Source organism: Balaenoptera physalus (genome assembly GCF_965194825.1).
Source record: "Balaenoptera physalus genome assembly, chromosome: 2".
Taxonomy (NCBI): Eukaryota; Metazoa; Chordata; class Mammalia; order Artiodactyla; family Balaenopteridae; genus Balaenoptera; species Balaenoptera physalus.
Window position 1 is genome coordinate 84732069 of NC_138883.1, and position 15606 is coordinate 84747674.

Genomic DNA, 15606 nt, shown 5'->3' on the forward strand with positions numbered 1-15606 from the left:
ATTTTTGGCATTAGTGTCAGGGTACACTTGACAGTTATTTGTGTGAGATATATATATACATACATACATAAATCCTTCACTAGATACATCTCTTAGAGTCAAAGACCACATTTAACTGGTATTTACCTCTGCCTAGCACAGTGCCTCGCTCATAGTAGGCATGAAAAAGAAATGAACTAAACAGAATAAATATAGTGTGGTTGTAAGCAAACACATTTCTTTCTATCACTTCTAAGACCTAATGAAAATGCTAGTTAACAGTGACCCCAATTTGCTTTTCATTCCACGGAGCAGTTTTAAAATACTCAGTTTCCCTGTATGTTCAGAATCACAGCTCCCAAAGGTTACTTGGAGTTCTAAGAAAAGCCAGCCCATAAATGATAGAATGTCTGTTTGGGATGAATCCTTCCCCAGTGAGGCACTTGCTGACTAGGCAAGTTACACAACCCAGTGTCTCATATATCATCATTAGCTATGGATTATCTGTATTTAATTCTGTGTTGCATTATTTTCATATATTGGTGCAGTGCAAGATTTGTCTGGGTTTCAGTACTTAACAATCACACATACAGCACCAGTTGGCTGACCCTTTCCAAGTATTTCTGTATTGCACAGAAAATACTTAGGCTTATTTCCTTGAACTACAGACTCAGTTGCTTGATGCAATAGGAATGAATCTCAAAAGAGATGACTCAGAGATAATGTAAGTCATCTGTAGTGAGTTAAAAGCTCTCTGCAACTACTAAACTATGGGGAGGGACGGGGAGTAATCCCAAACTATAGGGTAAAATGGTGGTGGTGGGAAAAGTTTTGTCTGACATCCAGCTGGATGCCACCATCCCAACAGCATAGGGGCTATGTATATCTGTGTCCATAGTACCCCCATCAGGCAAGACCCTGTATGTGACTCAGGAAATAAAAAAATAAACTGATAACATAACTTAGTGACCTGTGATATCCTCCCTTATTTATGTCCTTGACTTCTACCCATGGCACACTAAAAATTCCTGGCCCTGGAAATTAAGTAGTCTCCTTTTTAAATCCCCTATCTGGAAATACTATTTGGATACCATGGGACAAGATGAAATATTTCTGAATATAGAATTCTATTTGGAAGAAGATCTGATATATTCACTTGAAATTTAAATTAAAGTCAGATTTTTGCCCAAGAGAAGGAGGCTATCAATCACTTTAGAAAATACTGAGCAAATACAAAGTGCTTAGAACTAGTATTTTTCACAAAATGGAATCCTGACCATACAAAAGTGTGTGAATTTTTACTATCTTTTAGTTCTTCTGAGTCCCAGAAACAGACAAACACATAGCCAAGGCTAAGGCACAGAACAAAAAAACCCCAAAAAGGCTGTTAGATAAAAGAGATGCTGACATGCTCCACAGCTACACAGCAGAGCTTCAACAGCCCCATGTGAGCTCAAATTCCTGCTCTATTGGAAGTTTTTCTTCCATCTTTGATATACAGGGTACAAGATGTCAAGGGAAAAAGAGAATCCTGAAAACATTTTTTTTTAATCTAAAAAATCAAACAAGCAAACAAAAACCACAACACTCTGAGAATGAAGAAGCAAGGCCAAGGGTCAAGGTATTTTTTAAAATTAATACTAGGTCATGTTTTAAAGTGGAACATGGCTCTAATGAATGTTTACAATGAAAGCTTCCATCATGAAAGTGACTGAAAAACCCATAATACTCTTTGAAAAGATAATGAAAAGTAGATCTAATCCTGCACTGTCCTAAAATCCACAGTACATTTACATTTCTATAAATGATGAGACAAATATTAAACATTGTGGGCACTGTAATTCTATGCCCACAAAATATATTTGGAGGACTAAATTCTTGGAATACAAAATGTGGTTCGTTTGAATAAATAATATTAAAACAAATAAATAGACTGAAAAAGAAGAAACTTTAAAATTTAATGTTGAAGGAAGAATAGTATAGTAGTAAGGAAACTAGACAACAGTTTCATTTTAATTCTTCAGTACAAACAGTTGCAACATTTTCTGGCTTCAGCATCCTAGAAGCATGTTACACACATGGCTAAGGAATGTTAGCAGTTGTGAAATTCAGGCTTTGAATTTGCTTTTCCCTAATTTAGAATTCCCCATAGAGCGATGCAACTACATTTAGAGAAGATTCTCAAGCTGCCTTCATTGCTAAGCCTACCCACAAAGTCCACATCCCCTCTAAAAATCCTGCTGGATTATAGACAGACAGGAAGTTACCCTGGTGGGTAGTGTTTACAGCACTCATCCTGAACAAAACTCATTATCATACTTTGAATTACTTATCTTAGTGATTCTTATGAGTACCTAGAAGTGTGCAATATACAGAATAAGGGACAAAAATGCAGGACTGTGTCACTTAACCTACTCACACTCACCTTCATCTACCAGAGCTAGCTTATTTTTTGGTGGCTCACCCCCTTTTCCTTGGAACTTCCCTTATAATGTGAATCAGCTTTTAGGACTCTATAATATACTGATATATAGCCTTGGGAAAAAAAAAAGATTATTAACTCCCTTACAATATCCTTAGCATATTACCTTTTCTATAATTCTTATCAGTGAAAGATTACTATTTCATCTATACTTTCCTGACTCTTCAGGAAAACGCAGGTACACTTTATCTAAAAAGAGTCCCACTGAAAGAAAGTTACTCATACATATTGTTTTGGCTGTTGGCATCATTTAGTTTGAACAGAATTTTTTTTTTTTTTTTTTGGCTGCATTGGGTCTTTGTTGCTGCGCGGGCTTTCTCTAGTTGCGGCGAGCGGGGGCCACTCTTCATTGTGGTGCGTGGGCTTCTCATTGAGGTGGCTTCTCGTTGTGGAGCACGGGCTCTAGGTGCACAGGCTTCAGTTGTTGCAGCACACGGGCTCAGCAGTTGTGGCTCATGGGCTTTAGAGCGCAGGCTCAGTAGTTGTGGTGCACAGGCTTAGCTGCTCTGCAGTACGTGGGATCTTCCTGGACCAGGGCTCGAACCCAAGCCCCCTGCATTGGCAGGCGGATTCTTAACCACTCTGCTACCAGGGAAGTCCCTGAACAGAATATTAAGGATGCAGGCAGTCCTTTTATTTTGGATTATTGCTGTTAGGACCTTTAACATAGTCAAGATTTACATCAAACACAACGGCTTAATCGCCTCTTATGGTGACTCACAGTCACTTATAAGCATTTTTTCCATCATTTAGAAATAGATGACCTACTCACAATACAAAAAGGCAGAAACTTCTGCCTGTTGACAGCATTCCAGAGGCTAAACACTTTTTATTAAACATAAAACACAGTGATTAAATTGACCTCAAATATTATTTGTTATGTCTCTTGCTAAAAGAAGTTGCCTGATTATTTAAGAGCCTGCCACCGAATTCAGATAAACTCACTGCAAAATTCAGCGAGCCAGCCTTGGCTTCTGAAGAACCTAACATTCTCCCCTATTGCTACCCTTCATTCCTTCATTCTGAAGTACCCTTCAGTACTCCTATCAGGAGTACTGATAGAATCTCTACTCCTTTATTCCTAGATAGGGATAATCATGGTCCAATTTCCACTTATTTATTACCAACTAGTCCCTGGAGTAGCAGGGTTAAAATTTAAAGCCTTAAATATGTAAAACACACAAAAAAAACATGAGAATATTTATACACTACTGACATCCAGATGCTTCAGCCTCTCAACAGATGGCTTTCCAACTTTCTTGCACGAAAAACTTACTCTAGTGGTCTGTGGTTATTTGTCCTCACTTTCACTCCTCTGTTTATATGTCCATGACTTTCTCTCCCTCAAATAATAAGCCACTACTTCAACAACAAGAAAGCAGAGAGAATGTCAACTCAGAAGTAATAAAAGAAACAAAATCTGCCCTGCACAGTAAGACAGAGCTGTATCTTTCACCATAACCCAATGGTTGTCAACTTTGGTTATATATTAGAATCACCTTGGGAGCTTTTTATCCTAATGCCTAGGCCTCATTCCATACTTCTTATATAAGTATCTCTGAGGATGGGACATCAGTATTTTTTAAAGCTCCCCCAAAAGACTGCAAAATGTAGTCAGGTTGAGAACCACTACACTAACTCAGGATGAATAGCTACTCTCTAATAGAGAACTAATCCCAAATCTTGTTTTCCATACAGAATTTCAGAGGATTTTTCAAGAAATTCCTAGGATCTGATCTGCTTTAAAATTCAGGAATTTCTTCACTAGTAAAGGAAGGGAGGAGGGGGATTCTATTTCACTGATATAAGGAAGGAGGAAGGAGGAAGAAGTCCTTTGCACACTTTCATATCCGCCAGGAGTTGCTTCTCCTCCCCATATAGATGGTCAAATCACGAAGACAAGTTTTGGGTTCCCATTAAGCAGGACTGACATTAGTCATACATCTATGATTCCTGCAATTTAAATGTCAAAGTGTCCTAGTCCCCAAGGTTCTTTCTCCTACCTCCAGCAGGTCTATCATCCTGGTCATCTGGGAGTAGATAAGGACCCTATGTCCTTGAGACTTGAGCCGAGTCAACAGGACATCAAGGGCATACAGCTTTCCACTGTCAGTGATGAGGCTCTCCTTGCCTAGGGAGAAGAAAAGGGGGGAAGTGGGAAATTGTATTTAATTGAAGCAGCAAAATCACTCACTGCAAAGCTGTATGCAGCCAAAATTACTGCAACCAGGATGCTTGTCATCATGAGAGCAGGAAAGTACTCTAGAGAAGAATGCAAAGCACTGTTAAATCATATCCAGTAGTGCTCTGGGAAGAAACATCCTGAAGTAGGGAGGTGTAGGTCCCCTCCCAACTGACAGTTCCCAATCAGACATCTGCTCTTAAGGCATCTGAAAGTTTCCCTGCTCCACATTTTTATTCAAGAGACAGCAGGTATATGTGGACATCTAAGAGTAATATCCATGCCAAACCTGCTGTTAAGTGACCTGAGAAATCTTTTTCCTTTGTTCATCTTATCTCTAGGTATCTGTTTCTACTAGTCCTGTGGCTATATGGTTTACCTCCCAAAGGCATGAGAATGTAGAGAAACAAGGGCTGCTCTTGCCTGCCCCTAAAGACACTTGAACACCAAGAAATGCACTAAAAAACAAAAACAAAAACAAAACAAAAAACCCCCCTCCCTCTTGGATGATATCAAATAGGTTGGCTGGTAAATGTCATTATCCTAAGCTGTAATTTAATAAAGACACTAGGGCTTATTCAGCTTTTCAGAAAGACTGACTTTGGGTTTCTGTGAAATGGAAGCTGCTTTCACTCACTAATTTGTGCTTCCTCCTTCCTCTTCCCATTAAAAAAAAAAAAAAAAAAAAAAAAAGGCATTTCAGCCAAAGATCTTTAGAGAACACTTAACTCACAAATTTTCATCTTATCCATTCAGTATCATTCAACTCCCATCACATTTCAGGAAGTAGAGTTTCCTGTTTGCAGACTGGTCCATAAACATACCCTAAACAATTGCTGCTACTAGGAGGGGAAGAGATGAAACTTAAGGGGCTGGGAGATATAAGAGTATGTTTGCAAGTGGCTGTGGGACGCAAAAAGAGAGCCAGAAAGGCTAGAGAGTTCACATACACAGCTAACTACTAAAAGTAAAAAAAGAAAACTGTTAAGAAAAACATACTGTCACCTTTAGTTTAGGGTTTGAACCTGTGGTTTTTCCTCTGAACTATAGAAGCTGACTGTTGAGAGCAATCCAAGAGTTTTCAACAGTCATTTCTCTGTTCTCGCCACTATCTGCCAAGTGCACAATTAATTGTATAAACCGAATGAGAACAGATGTGCTGACAGCACCACAACAAATTATCAGCCACTGTGTTTTTGCTACAAAGCTACAGGTCCTGGATGTTTACTCCTCTGCACTGCAGCCTGCCTTTTCCCACCTTCGGAACATTGCCAGGCCACATTTCTTCCTCCACCACCCCCTCCCTGACGCTGTGGCACACACCTTTGTTCAGCCTCTTTGTTTGGTCCTGTTTAGATTATTGAAATGCTCTCCTTGTTGGTCTCCTTACCAACGCAATCAAATGACTGCAGCTGGGACAGAACCGATTGCTAAGCCCTCTTGCTGGCACCGGACAAGGAGGCCTATATAAATTCCCAGTCTGATCAGGCAGCAATGCTTTCGTAACAACTTCAAGGGTTTCTTCTTGCCAATTACCCTTCTCCTTTAATTGGGTTCCCTGGGGTCCCTCAATTTTGATAGCTCCTAAACATTCCCCAAAGAGGTACCAATCAGCTTCAGACAGTAAGTTTCTTTTTTTCTCATTAAAAGCACAGGAAAAGTGAAAAAGAAGCCCATATATTTTTCAGTCACTGAGTGACAGCGGGCAAGCTAAGCGCATCAGATTTCTGCAGCCTGCTTATCTCCTCTTTCCATTCGTATATAGTCCCTCAATACAAATATTTAAGCATATACAAATCTGTCTTGTGTCTGAGTATTCAGAAGCTTCAATTCATCTCAAAATCATGATTTAATGGTTTTCACACATTCCTGCTTCCCACATCTACTTTACTTTGCAAGCAGAACGAACTGATGCTAGGATTAGGAAAACTCAGAGATGAAGATGTACACTTAGAACTCTGATGCACCTAAAAGAAGCAAGAAGTCGTACCTGTTGTTAGCTTGTTATTGTTTAGGTGGGGGAGGTGGAAGTGGATAGACAGAATTTCTTTGGACTTGCCTGAAGGAAAAGGTCTAAGAAGAAAGTGACATCAGCAACAGCCTTAAAGCACTTAAGCAGAAAAAAAGTTTTCTTTCACTGCACACTGTTGCCTTCTGGGCCTGGCATCCATTACCCAATTTTCAGGAGCTACCAAAGTTGCACTGGACAAGAGCACCACCTGTTGCTAAGCAGGGCGTAGAGCCAAGAAGAGCACAATTCCCTAGAAATTAGGCTGACTCTGCCAAGTCAAACCTGCGCCCAGCCCCTTCTTTCAAACAGAAGCTCAAAAAGTGTTGAAACGAACAGACCTACGCTACTTTCTTGCAATCTTTCCTACAATCTTACAGTACAATCTTACAGTATTTTCACTTAGATACAAGCTCTTACTGACCACAGTATAAGATCCTGGTCACCGACAAAATGAATGTATCCAATGGCAGTAAAATCAGGGTAACAGATAAAATAATATCTCCTTTTTCCAAGGAGAGGAGACTTTTGAAGGGATTGTACACACTTCTCTTGGTGAAACAGAGAGACATTCAAGGTGTGAAATCCAGAAGATTTTGGTCAGTCTCTCAAGGAATATAATAAAACCAACCCTTCTCAGGGAAACAGAAAATGTAAAAGTATAGAGGAAAAAGAGATAAAATACAGGTTCCAGTGACCCCTCCAACCCCCACTGCCCTGCCCAGCCAGTCTACCGAGCACAATGGGGTCAGTGAGGAGCTGGTTGGTTCTCACAGTAAACAGCCAGTGAGGCTGGTGCTTTTTATCGATGCAAAAAGAACTCAGACACTTCCTGCTATTTAAACAAGGTCCATTTTTCTTTCAAAGAACAGGAAAAGCCACAAGAGATTCCCACAGCGCCAGCAATAAGCCTTCTCCTTCTGTACTGGGAACTTAGGAGTCAAAATGAAAAAGGGAGAAAGAAGAAATAAGGTGTTATCTTGCTTCTTTTAACACCTGTGCTCATCTTCTGCCAGGGACTCTGTGGTTTCCAAACCTGCTGGCTTCTATTCCTCTATTCCTACTACTATTCAGGCCTGCTTTACACCTGGGCTTTCCCCTTATTTTCTAACAATATACCTTCACCCACTGCTTTCATCTGTTTTAAGTCAGATATGAGGCCATATACATATTGCTCTTGTACACAAAACGGTATCTTCCAGTTCAAAGCACCCCCAAAGCAACTAACAGGTTGACCCAAAGTCCCTCGACACTTGACAAAGTTAACATTAAATGGAAAAGCCAGGCCTTAAAGCCTAGAACCCAGTTATCTCTTAGAAATAGCAGAGCCTCTCTTTTGAACACTTAACTCTAGTTTACTTCCTTTATGTGCCAGTAAGATGAATATAATCAAAGCATCAGAGAATTTGGACAACTGAAACGAACATGGTAGCTTTAAGCTATCACTCCAGTGTGCCTGCAGGTGTAAGCAAGGAACATAAGCCTATGAACCCTGTGTTCGGTTTCCTTAAAAGTAGTCTCACTAAAGCAAAAATGAAAACCTAGTTTCCTTTCAACCCTCGACCTTGACTCTAGTAGGTCTGGGAATCCGCTAGCATTTTGGCACAAAACACTGTTTTTCTTCTGGTTATCATTCAGATCTCTAGTGCTTCGTGCAGGACACTGTTTATGCTACTTAAACTAGGCTTTCTGTGAGTGACGACATTCTCATTCATTCCACTGGCAATGGCACAAGACGACTGTACTCACTCGACCTGAAGCCTTTCCTACCAAGTTTATTTCCCTACACCCCCCGCCCCCACTCCTAAGAGTGGTATTCCTCTCTCAGCTGTAAGCTTGTCACAGGACAGCATTTAGGCAGAAATCTAAAAAAACATTTCTATTTCCACTCAAGTCACAAATTACTTAAGCATTCTTACCTACAATCACTAAGGGTAAAAGAGGAAATAGAAACCTCAAGAACTTTGAATTCTGAATATCTGAAACCACCACATGGAGTATTTTCCTGGTTCTTCCCTTGCCAAAGCTGGGAACATATGCCAAGAGAAAGGAGGACTCACCTGGAATCCTGATGAAAGACCAGCCATTCTGAGGCCTAATGCTCCACAGTCCTCCAGCTGGTTCTGGAAAGAACTGGGACCGTCGATTTAGCCAGTCTGCCGCCAGTTCAGGGGCCCCATTCAACAAACACTGCTTGGCTGCCAGACTCCCTCCTTCCTTCAGCACTCGCCGCTCATATTCTGCACTTCTGTCATTGCAGTAAGAATCCAATGGCACTGCGGTGACCTGCAGTGAAAGATTCACATGAGATGGCTCTTTCACATTTTCCACACCCACTAAGCCTTTTGAGAACTTTGACTCTGAAATCAGACTAATGTGGATAATTCTTAGACTAGCGGTTTTAACTTCCCTGCTCTGACAAACTAACCTGTCCTTAATAACTGACTTAGTGAGCTTCCCCAGGTAAAAAGCCAACCTCCATAACATGAATTTTCAACAAACTAAAGATCCAGAGAGTGCTGGAGTTTGCAGATAAACTGGGATACCAGGTCAGGAATAATTCTATCACAAATATATATATATACATATATATATATGTATCTGATCACTTTGTCATCTCCATTGCCAGACAGTGCTTTTGGCAAAGTTCTATTAGCCATACACAGGATGGTGAGGCCATAAAGGGAGCTGGAGATAGTCATTATTAAAGAACTAAAGAGTATCCTCCTGGTGCATCTGAAGCTATCTTTAAGGCTTCTGTGGCAAAGCTCCCAAGTTTGTCAACATTTCTTTTTCCTCTTCCCTGACCAGGTTACTGACTGACAAACCTAATGGAAGATAAGAGAATCTTTCTTTCAGGCCATAAGCTGCAGGGAGCATTATGGGGTAGGGATTAGAGAAAGCAATTGCCAGAGAGTAGTGAATTCATTTCCCGGCTAGGGCAGAGGCTTTGCACAAATTCTTATCTCACATTCAAATGCTGCCCCCCAAAGGAACAGCAGGCTCCTGCCAATTTAGAAACACAGGTTTTATCCTTCTTTAATGACCTGGGTCTATTCCCACTCTAATAAGCAGCTATGCATTCAGATGTCTGTGAAATCATCTGATAAGGAGTCTGAGGTTACCTTTTGTTAAAATTTGGAGGTTGTGATTACCTGTAAGCCCAGGTTGATAAAAATGCTAAGGTCCCATTATTAGCAGTGAGTTGCTCAGAAGAACCATGGAGCTAGACCAGGAGATACGAAGAATGTGGATATAAGGAGCAAGGGCAGAGGTATGGGAAAGATCAGAACATAAAGTACTGGCTGTACGTAGTTAGGTAGTTCTATTCCTTCTATTATTTATTGGAAGTTAGACATTTAGGAAAATCTACCTTGCTACTAACTTTTCTATTTTCATGCCCATCAATATTTAGGGCAATGGTTGTCAAGTTTTGGTGGGCATAAGAACCTTCTTAAGAGCTTATCTAATGTGCAGATTTTGATCCAGGCCTAAGGTAGGAGTCACTAGTTCTCGGTTTTTAACATGCACCCCAGCATCTCAGGCCAAGCCTTGAGAAATACTGCCTTGGGGTACATAAACAATCAGCTAGCTGACTGTGGGGCTGCAGGTACCTCTGCTGGAAACTGGAGGATACCAAAACTGGAGAAAGAGCACCATTTACCAATAACCAAAGACTACACTACTCTGGCTTACAGATGAAGCTAAATTCATTTTGCTAGGGAGCAGTGCCATCTATGGTCCAGATGCAAAACTACAGTGGGTCACAGCAAGCTGGGCCCCTGGCGCTCCAAAACCCAGAAAAGCTCACACATTAAATCACCTTACTTAGTACTAGGAATAGGTTTTGGTAATCTCATACCACATTTACCCACTCCAAAAGGAGTTTGTTCTCTTGCTTCCAAGTTATTCATCTTTCCCACCGAAAGCTGAGCACAGGCAAATAAAGACCGAAACACAAAGCAGGTGATTAAAAATTGGGTCACGACTTCCCTGGTGGTGCAGTGGTTAAGAATCACCCTCCTAATGCAGGGGACTCAGGTTCGATCCCTGGTCAGGGAACTAGATCCCACATGCATGGTACAACTAAGGAGCACACATACCCCAAGTAAGACCTGGTGCAACCAGGATAAATTAAATAAATAAAAATGAAAATAAATAAGTTTTGTCTTTCACTCAGGCCCATGGCGCTGGCAGGATGGGCAAGTGTCGCAGTCTTCGTACTGCCAGGAAGCTCCATAGCCACCGACGAGACCAGAAGTGGCATGATAAACAGTACAAGAAAGCCCATTTGGGCACAGCCCTGAAGGCCAACCCTTTTGGAGGTGCTTCTCATGCCAAGTGAATTGTGCTTGAAAAAGTAGGGGTTGAAGCCAAACAGCCAAATTCTGCCATCAGGAAGTGTGTCAGGGTTAAGCTCATCAAGAATGGCAAAAAAATCACAGCCTTTGTACCCAATGATGGGTGTTTGAATTTTATTCATCATTTAGGAAAATGATTAAGTTCTGGTTGCTGGATTTGGTCGCAAAGGTCATGCTCTTGGTGACATTCCTGGAGTCTGCTCTTAAGGTCGTCAAAGTAGCCAATGTCTCCCTTTTGGCCTTATACAAAGGCAAGAAGGAAAGACCAAGATCATAAGTTTTGATGATGAAAGCAGGATAGCAATAAATTTCCATATGCCAAAAAAAAAAAAAAAAAAAAAAAATTAGGTCTCTCCCGCCATGGCCTGTCCTGGCAGTAGCCCAGTAGATACTAAACCAGAGCAGACATCTGCCACCTAGGATATGAGTTTCAGAATGTGACAATCAATAGTGGCTATACTTCCACAAAAATGGTTTGAGAAGCAGTGGTCTGAACCACAGAAGCATGACCAGTTCTATATAGCTCAAACAGCAAGCACACTCTTGGATGAGTAAGCATACTTAATCTTTTCTAATTAGAGACTCATATTGACCAATTTTACACTCAAAGATAACTGCTTTTTTTTTTTTAAATCTTATTGGAGTATAGTTGATCTACTATTGTTGTGTTAATTTCTGCTGCATAGCAAAGTAACTCAGTTTTACATATATATATTCTTTTCCATTATGGTTTATCACAGGATATTGAATATAGTTCCCTATGCTATACAGTAGGACCTTGTTGTTTATCCATCCTATATATAAAATAGTTTGCATCTGCTAATCCCAAACTCTCAATCCTTCCCTCCCTCCCCCCTACCCCTTACTTTGATTTTTCTTTTCTTTTTTTTAAGAAAAGCAGAATATATACTGGAATTATATATAAAAACTTTGGGCCCATATTCTCGAGATGAAAAATCAAAAGCTAGAAAATCATGAAGGAATAGGGGGAGAACAGTGACACAGGAAAGAGTGTCATTTCTAGACACTTTTTTTTTTTAATGTTTTATTCTTAACAACCATAGTTATGTCACCTCCCTGCAGCTAACTTTTTTTTTTTTTAATTTTATTTATTTATTTATGGCTGTGTTGGGTCTTCCTTTCTGTGCGAGGGCTTTCTCTAGTCGCGGCAAGTGGGGTCCACTCTTCACCGCGGTGCACGGGCCTCTCACCATCGCGGCCTCTCCTGTTGCAGAGCACAGGCTCCAGACGCGCAGGCTCAGCAATTGTGGCTCACGGGCCTAGCTGCTCCGCGGCATGTGGGATCTTCCCAGACCAGGGCTCGAACCCGTGTCCCCTGCATTGGCAGGCAGATTCTCAACCACTGCGCCACCAGGGAAGCCCCCAAGACACTCTTATAGTTTAAAAACAAAACAACTTTTTCCAGTTATAAACTTTCACCTATTTTCCAATTTCATTTTGCTGATAGCCTTCCAAGTCCAGGATTAAAAACTAGGAGGTTTGCAAGGCTCAGCTCTTAGTGAAATATTTTTTAATGTTTTGATAAGCTTATTTGGCAGGAGCCCTGGATCAAGATATATACAGTATCATACAGTGTCATGTTGTAAGTACGTAAGCAGTGAACTCATGAGGTCCAAAAGGAGGCAAACAAGTCCATTTCTACTTAAATTGTGCTTTCTAAGTCAGCTCTATCCTAAACAGCCTCCACGCATTCTGCTAACCCCAAGTGGTCTTCCTGATTGCTCAGAAGCAGGGGGAGATGAAGCATGACATACCCATTCTTGCCTCCCCACAAATGGAAATGCATACTCCCTTTAGTCCCACATGAGCAAACCCCTGTTTCTTGCTTCATTAACTTCCTAAACTATAGTATCTTCAGGGGCTGCCTCCTGAAGCATTCAGAGCGTCCTTCCTGAGGACACGTATATTCCTGCTCTAGCTCTAGGAAGCGTGACCGCTCCAAGCGCTTCAGTTTCTTGGTGTGATGAATTCCCAGGCTCTTAGTTTATTAACCCTGCAGAATGATTTCTTAAGCTAATGATAATTCCTTCCTTAGTGACACAGTTCTTCCTGAATTGACCCTAAAGTTTTCACAGCATGTGCCATGGAAATTAATTTGTCTTAACTCAATGCCAGGGTTGAGGCGTCAAAGGAAATCAGTTTCTCTCCACCGCAGATGGGTTAGAAATCAACATATGATCATTAAAATACTTCATAAAATGTTGCCTTATTCACACCCCCGGCCTGATCTACAGATCTTGTGTGTGTATAAAACATTCAGATATGTTTAAAACTCTTCTTCCTGTCCTCCTAACTATGGGGTGATTACTCCCATTTCAGATTTAGCACATGCTACGTGAAGAAACTCTAGAGACAAACGTGGGGAGAGGGGCTGAACAGGAAAGGGTGCTGGGGAGGAGCCCCTCAGCCAGATGAGAAAAGCTTCCTCGTGCTTCCTGCCTGCCACCACACCTTTAGGCTAACAGTCTTCTTCAAGTTACTATTGTTTTTTAGGGAAACATCAGTACCAGGCATGATAGTTTAGACTTCAGGCTCCTCAGAAACAATACTTAAGTAGTACAGTGGGGGTCTGTATATGCAAGTATGTCAGAGAGTGGGGTTATTCTCCAGAGTGGTTGGCTATAGAGCTCTGAGTGGTATCAATGAAGAATTTTTATGTCCATAAATGCAGTTACAGTCCAGGGCAGTTCACTTTTTACTGGCTCCATAAAACACGGGGAATATGAGAAGTAAAAAATGTCTTGACATCCCTCTCTCAAAAATCTAGGCTTCCTCTTATAGGCCTCTCCATGTACATAACAGATTAGGAGAGTAAAAAGGAAACAACCATACAACTATGAAGCCTGAAGGCTGCTTTCTATACAAGCACTTGGCTTTAGATGTTTTCTGGAAAAAGTGCTTTTCCCTAGATCAACTTAAGCTTCAAAGACCAAGAATGCTTTGGAAGAACTGGGTACCTACAAAACCCAAATATTTTCTGGAGAATCAATATAAATCAAACAAAGTTGATAGTGGTAAGAGAATCAAGTTTGTGTAGCACAGGACCAGCAGAGAAATCTACACAGGCAGGAATCAATGGGACTCTACTGTCATCTCATTTCCATTCATCATCTTTCTTTGGACCCTCTGCCAGATTCTGACCTTTGATAACTTAATAAAGTAAGGATGTAAGCTGATATAAATAATGGTAGAGAAATATCATCACAAAGAAGATTTAAAAGTCTTCACCTTCTTTGAATGGAACTGTGAAAACAGTAGACTTGCTAGGATGAGTGACGAAAACAAGATAAAAGCACAGAAGGGTAAGAAAAGTCAACCTCTTAGAGTCTCCTGGCTAATTGAAAGTTGCCCTTAGAGCAAATGGAAACAAGCTGGGAAGACAAACTCATTTTTGCTCTAATTGCAGTCTGGCCACATCTTAGCCTCTCTCCCTTCATGTACTGCTTCATGTTTGTAAGAGAGTTTCTGTCTGGCTCTGATCAGAAAGACATGAAAGAGTGGAAGATGTAAGCGAAGTAAACAGCCGCAGCGTGCCAAGGGGAGCCTTTGCAGCGACACTGTCGGCAATCACCAGAGTGCCCTGTTTTGATAAACAGGGTATCAGGAAAGATCTAATAGTTGTCCAAAGTTGAAACCATAATAGAAACTACTCCCAATCTGCAAACAAGACTACTACCACTGACTGGTGGATATGGCCCAATAGTCACTTTTCAGAGGGAACATACTTGTGAACCACAGTCCAGGCAGAGCTGCTGAAGAAAGTGAGAGAATACCAGCTAAGAAGTTTCTTGATGCTGGAGTGTTATGTTTCCCTTTGTTATTTGGAGACTGTACTGAGGCGATAAGGCCAGATCAAATCTCCCTCCCAATCGGGCCCCCTCCTCTGAAAAACCCTCAAAAACCTCAACACAGGTGACAAATGGCTCCCTCTTCTATTCAAATATTCCACTGTTCCTGTCTCTGCTATTGGGTGATAATCTACCTCGTAACAGATGGCTTGCTCCCATGGTAGTTTAGAGCCCCAGGCTAAATGAGAGGAACTACATGGAAGCAACATCAGGGAAAGAAGTCACTTCTATCTACCATACAACTATTCTCAAACCAACACAATTCAAAGTGAGGAGTGCTGTCTTGGGAAAGCCAGGACCGCGGATGCCCTTTCTAAATAACGAGCATTTATATGTTTCTCAAGGTCCAAATAGCTTAAAACAGTTCTGGTTAAGAAATGGATGCCTTGAAAACCGGTTTATTTCTTCAAACACCATCTATTTTATCTCTTCCCTCCTGTGGCACTTACTCGTGGACTGGCCACACACAAAAAAGATGGCAGCTCAGTGAGCAGGCAGCAACGAAGCGAGGAGGTAGCTGATCTCCGCTGATGGATGACCTGGTCTGAGTAGCCACTCACTGCTTTACAGTGGCTGCTGAAAACCAGAGACTACAAAACAAAAATGCAAATTAGTGCTATTGACAATTATTTATTGTAAGCAAAATAGAAAAAATGTCACATATAGTCAAAGTTCATTCTAATTTCAAACTGTGCTTTTATTAATGTACCTTAGGTAAATGTCAT

General features: G+C 41.0%; 1 protein-coding gene and 1 pseudogene across 5 annotated transcripts in view; one reads left to right on the forward strand and one right to left on the reverse strand.

The window, feature by feature from the left end:
- INO80 (INO80 complex ATPase subunit) overlaps positions 1-15606 on the reverse strand; it is a 129464-nt gene that overhangs the window by 32383 nt on the left and 81475 nt on the right. For all 4 annotated transcript variants that reach the window (XM_082449312.1, XM_082449310.1, XM_082449311.1 and 1 more), the window contains 3 exons: positions 15331-15471; positions 8712-8937; positions 4465-4592 (listed from right to left, as the gene is read on the reverse strand). In XM_082449312.1, coding sequence (XP_082305438.1) covers positions 4465-4592; positions 8712-8937; positions 15331-15471 — 495 coding nt within the window. The remainder of the gene's footprint in view (positions 1-4464; positions 4593-8711; positions 8938-15330; positions 15472-15606) is intronic.
- LOC309654866 (small ribosomal subunit protein uS12 pseudogene) lies at positions 8944-15321 on the forward strand (annotated as a pseudogene). The gene has a single exon. The product of its transcript is annotated as a small ribosomal subunit protein uS12 pseudogene (transcript).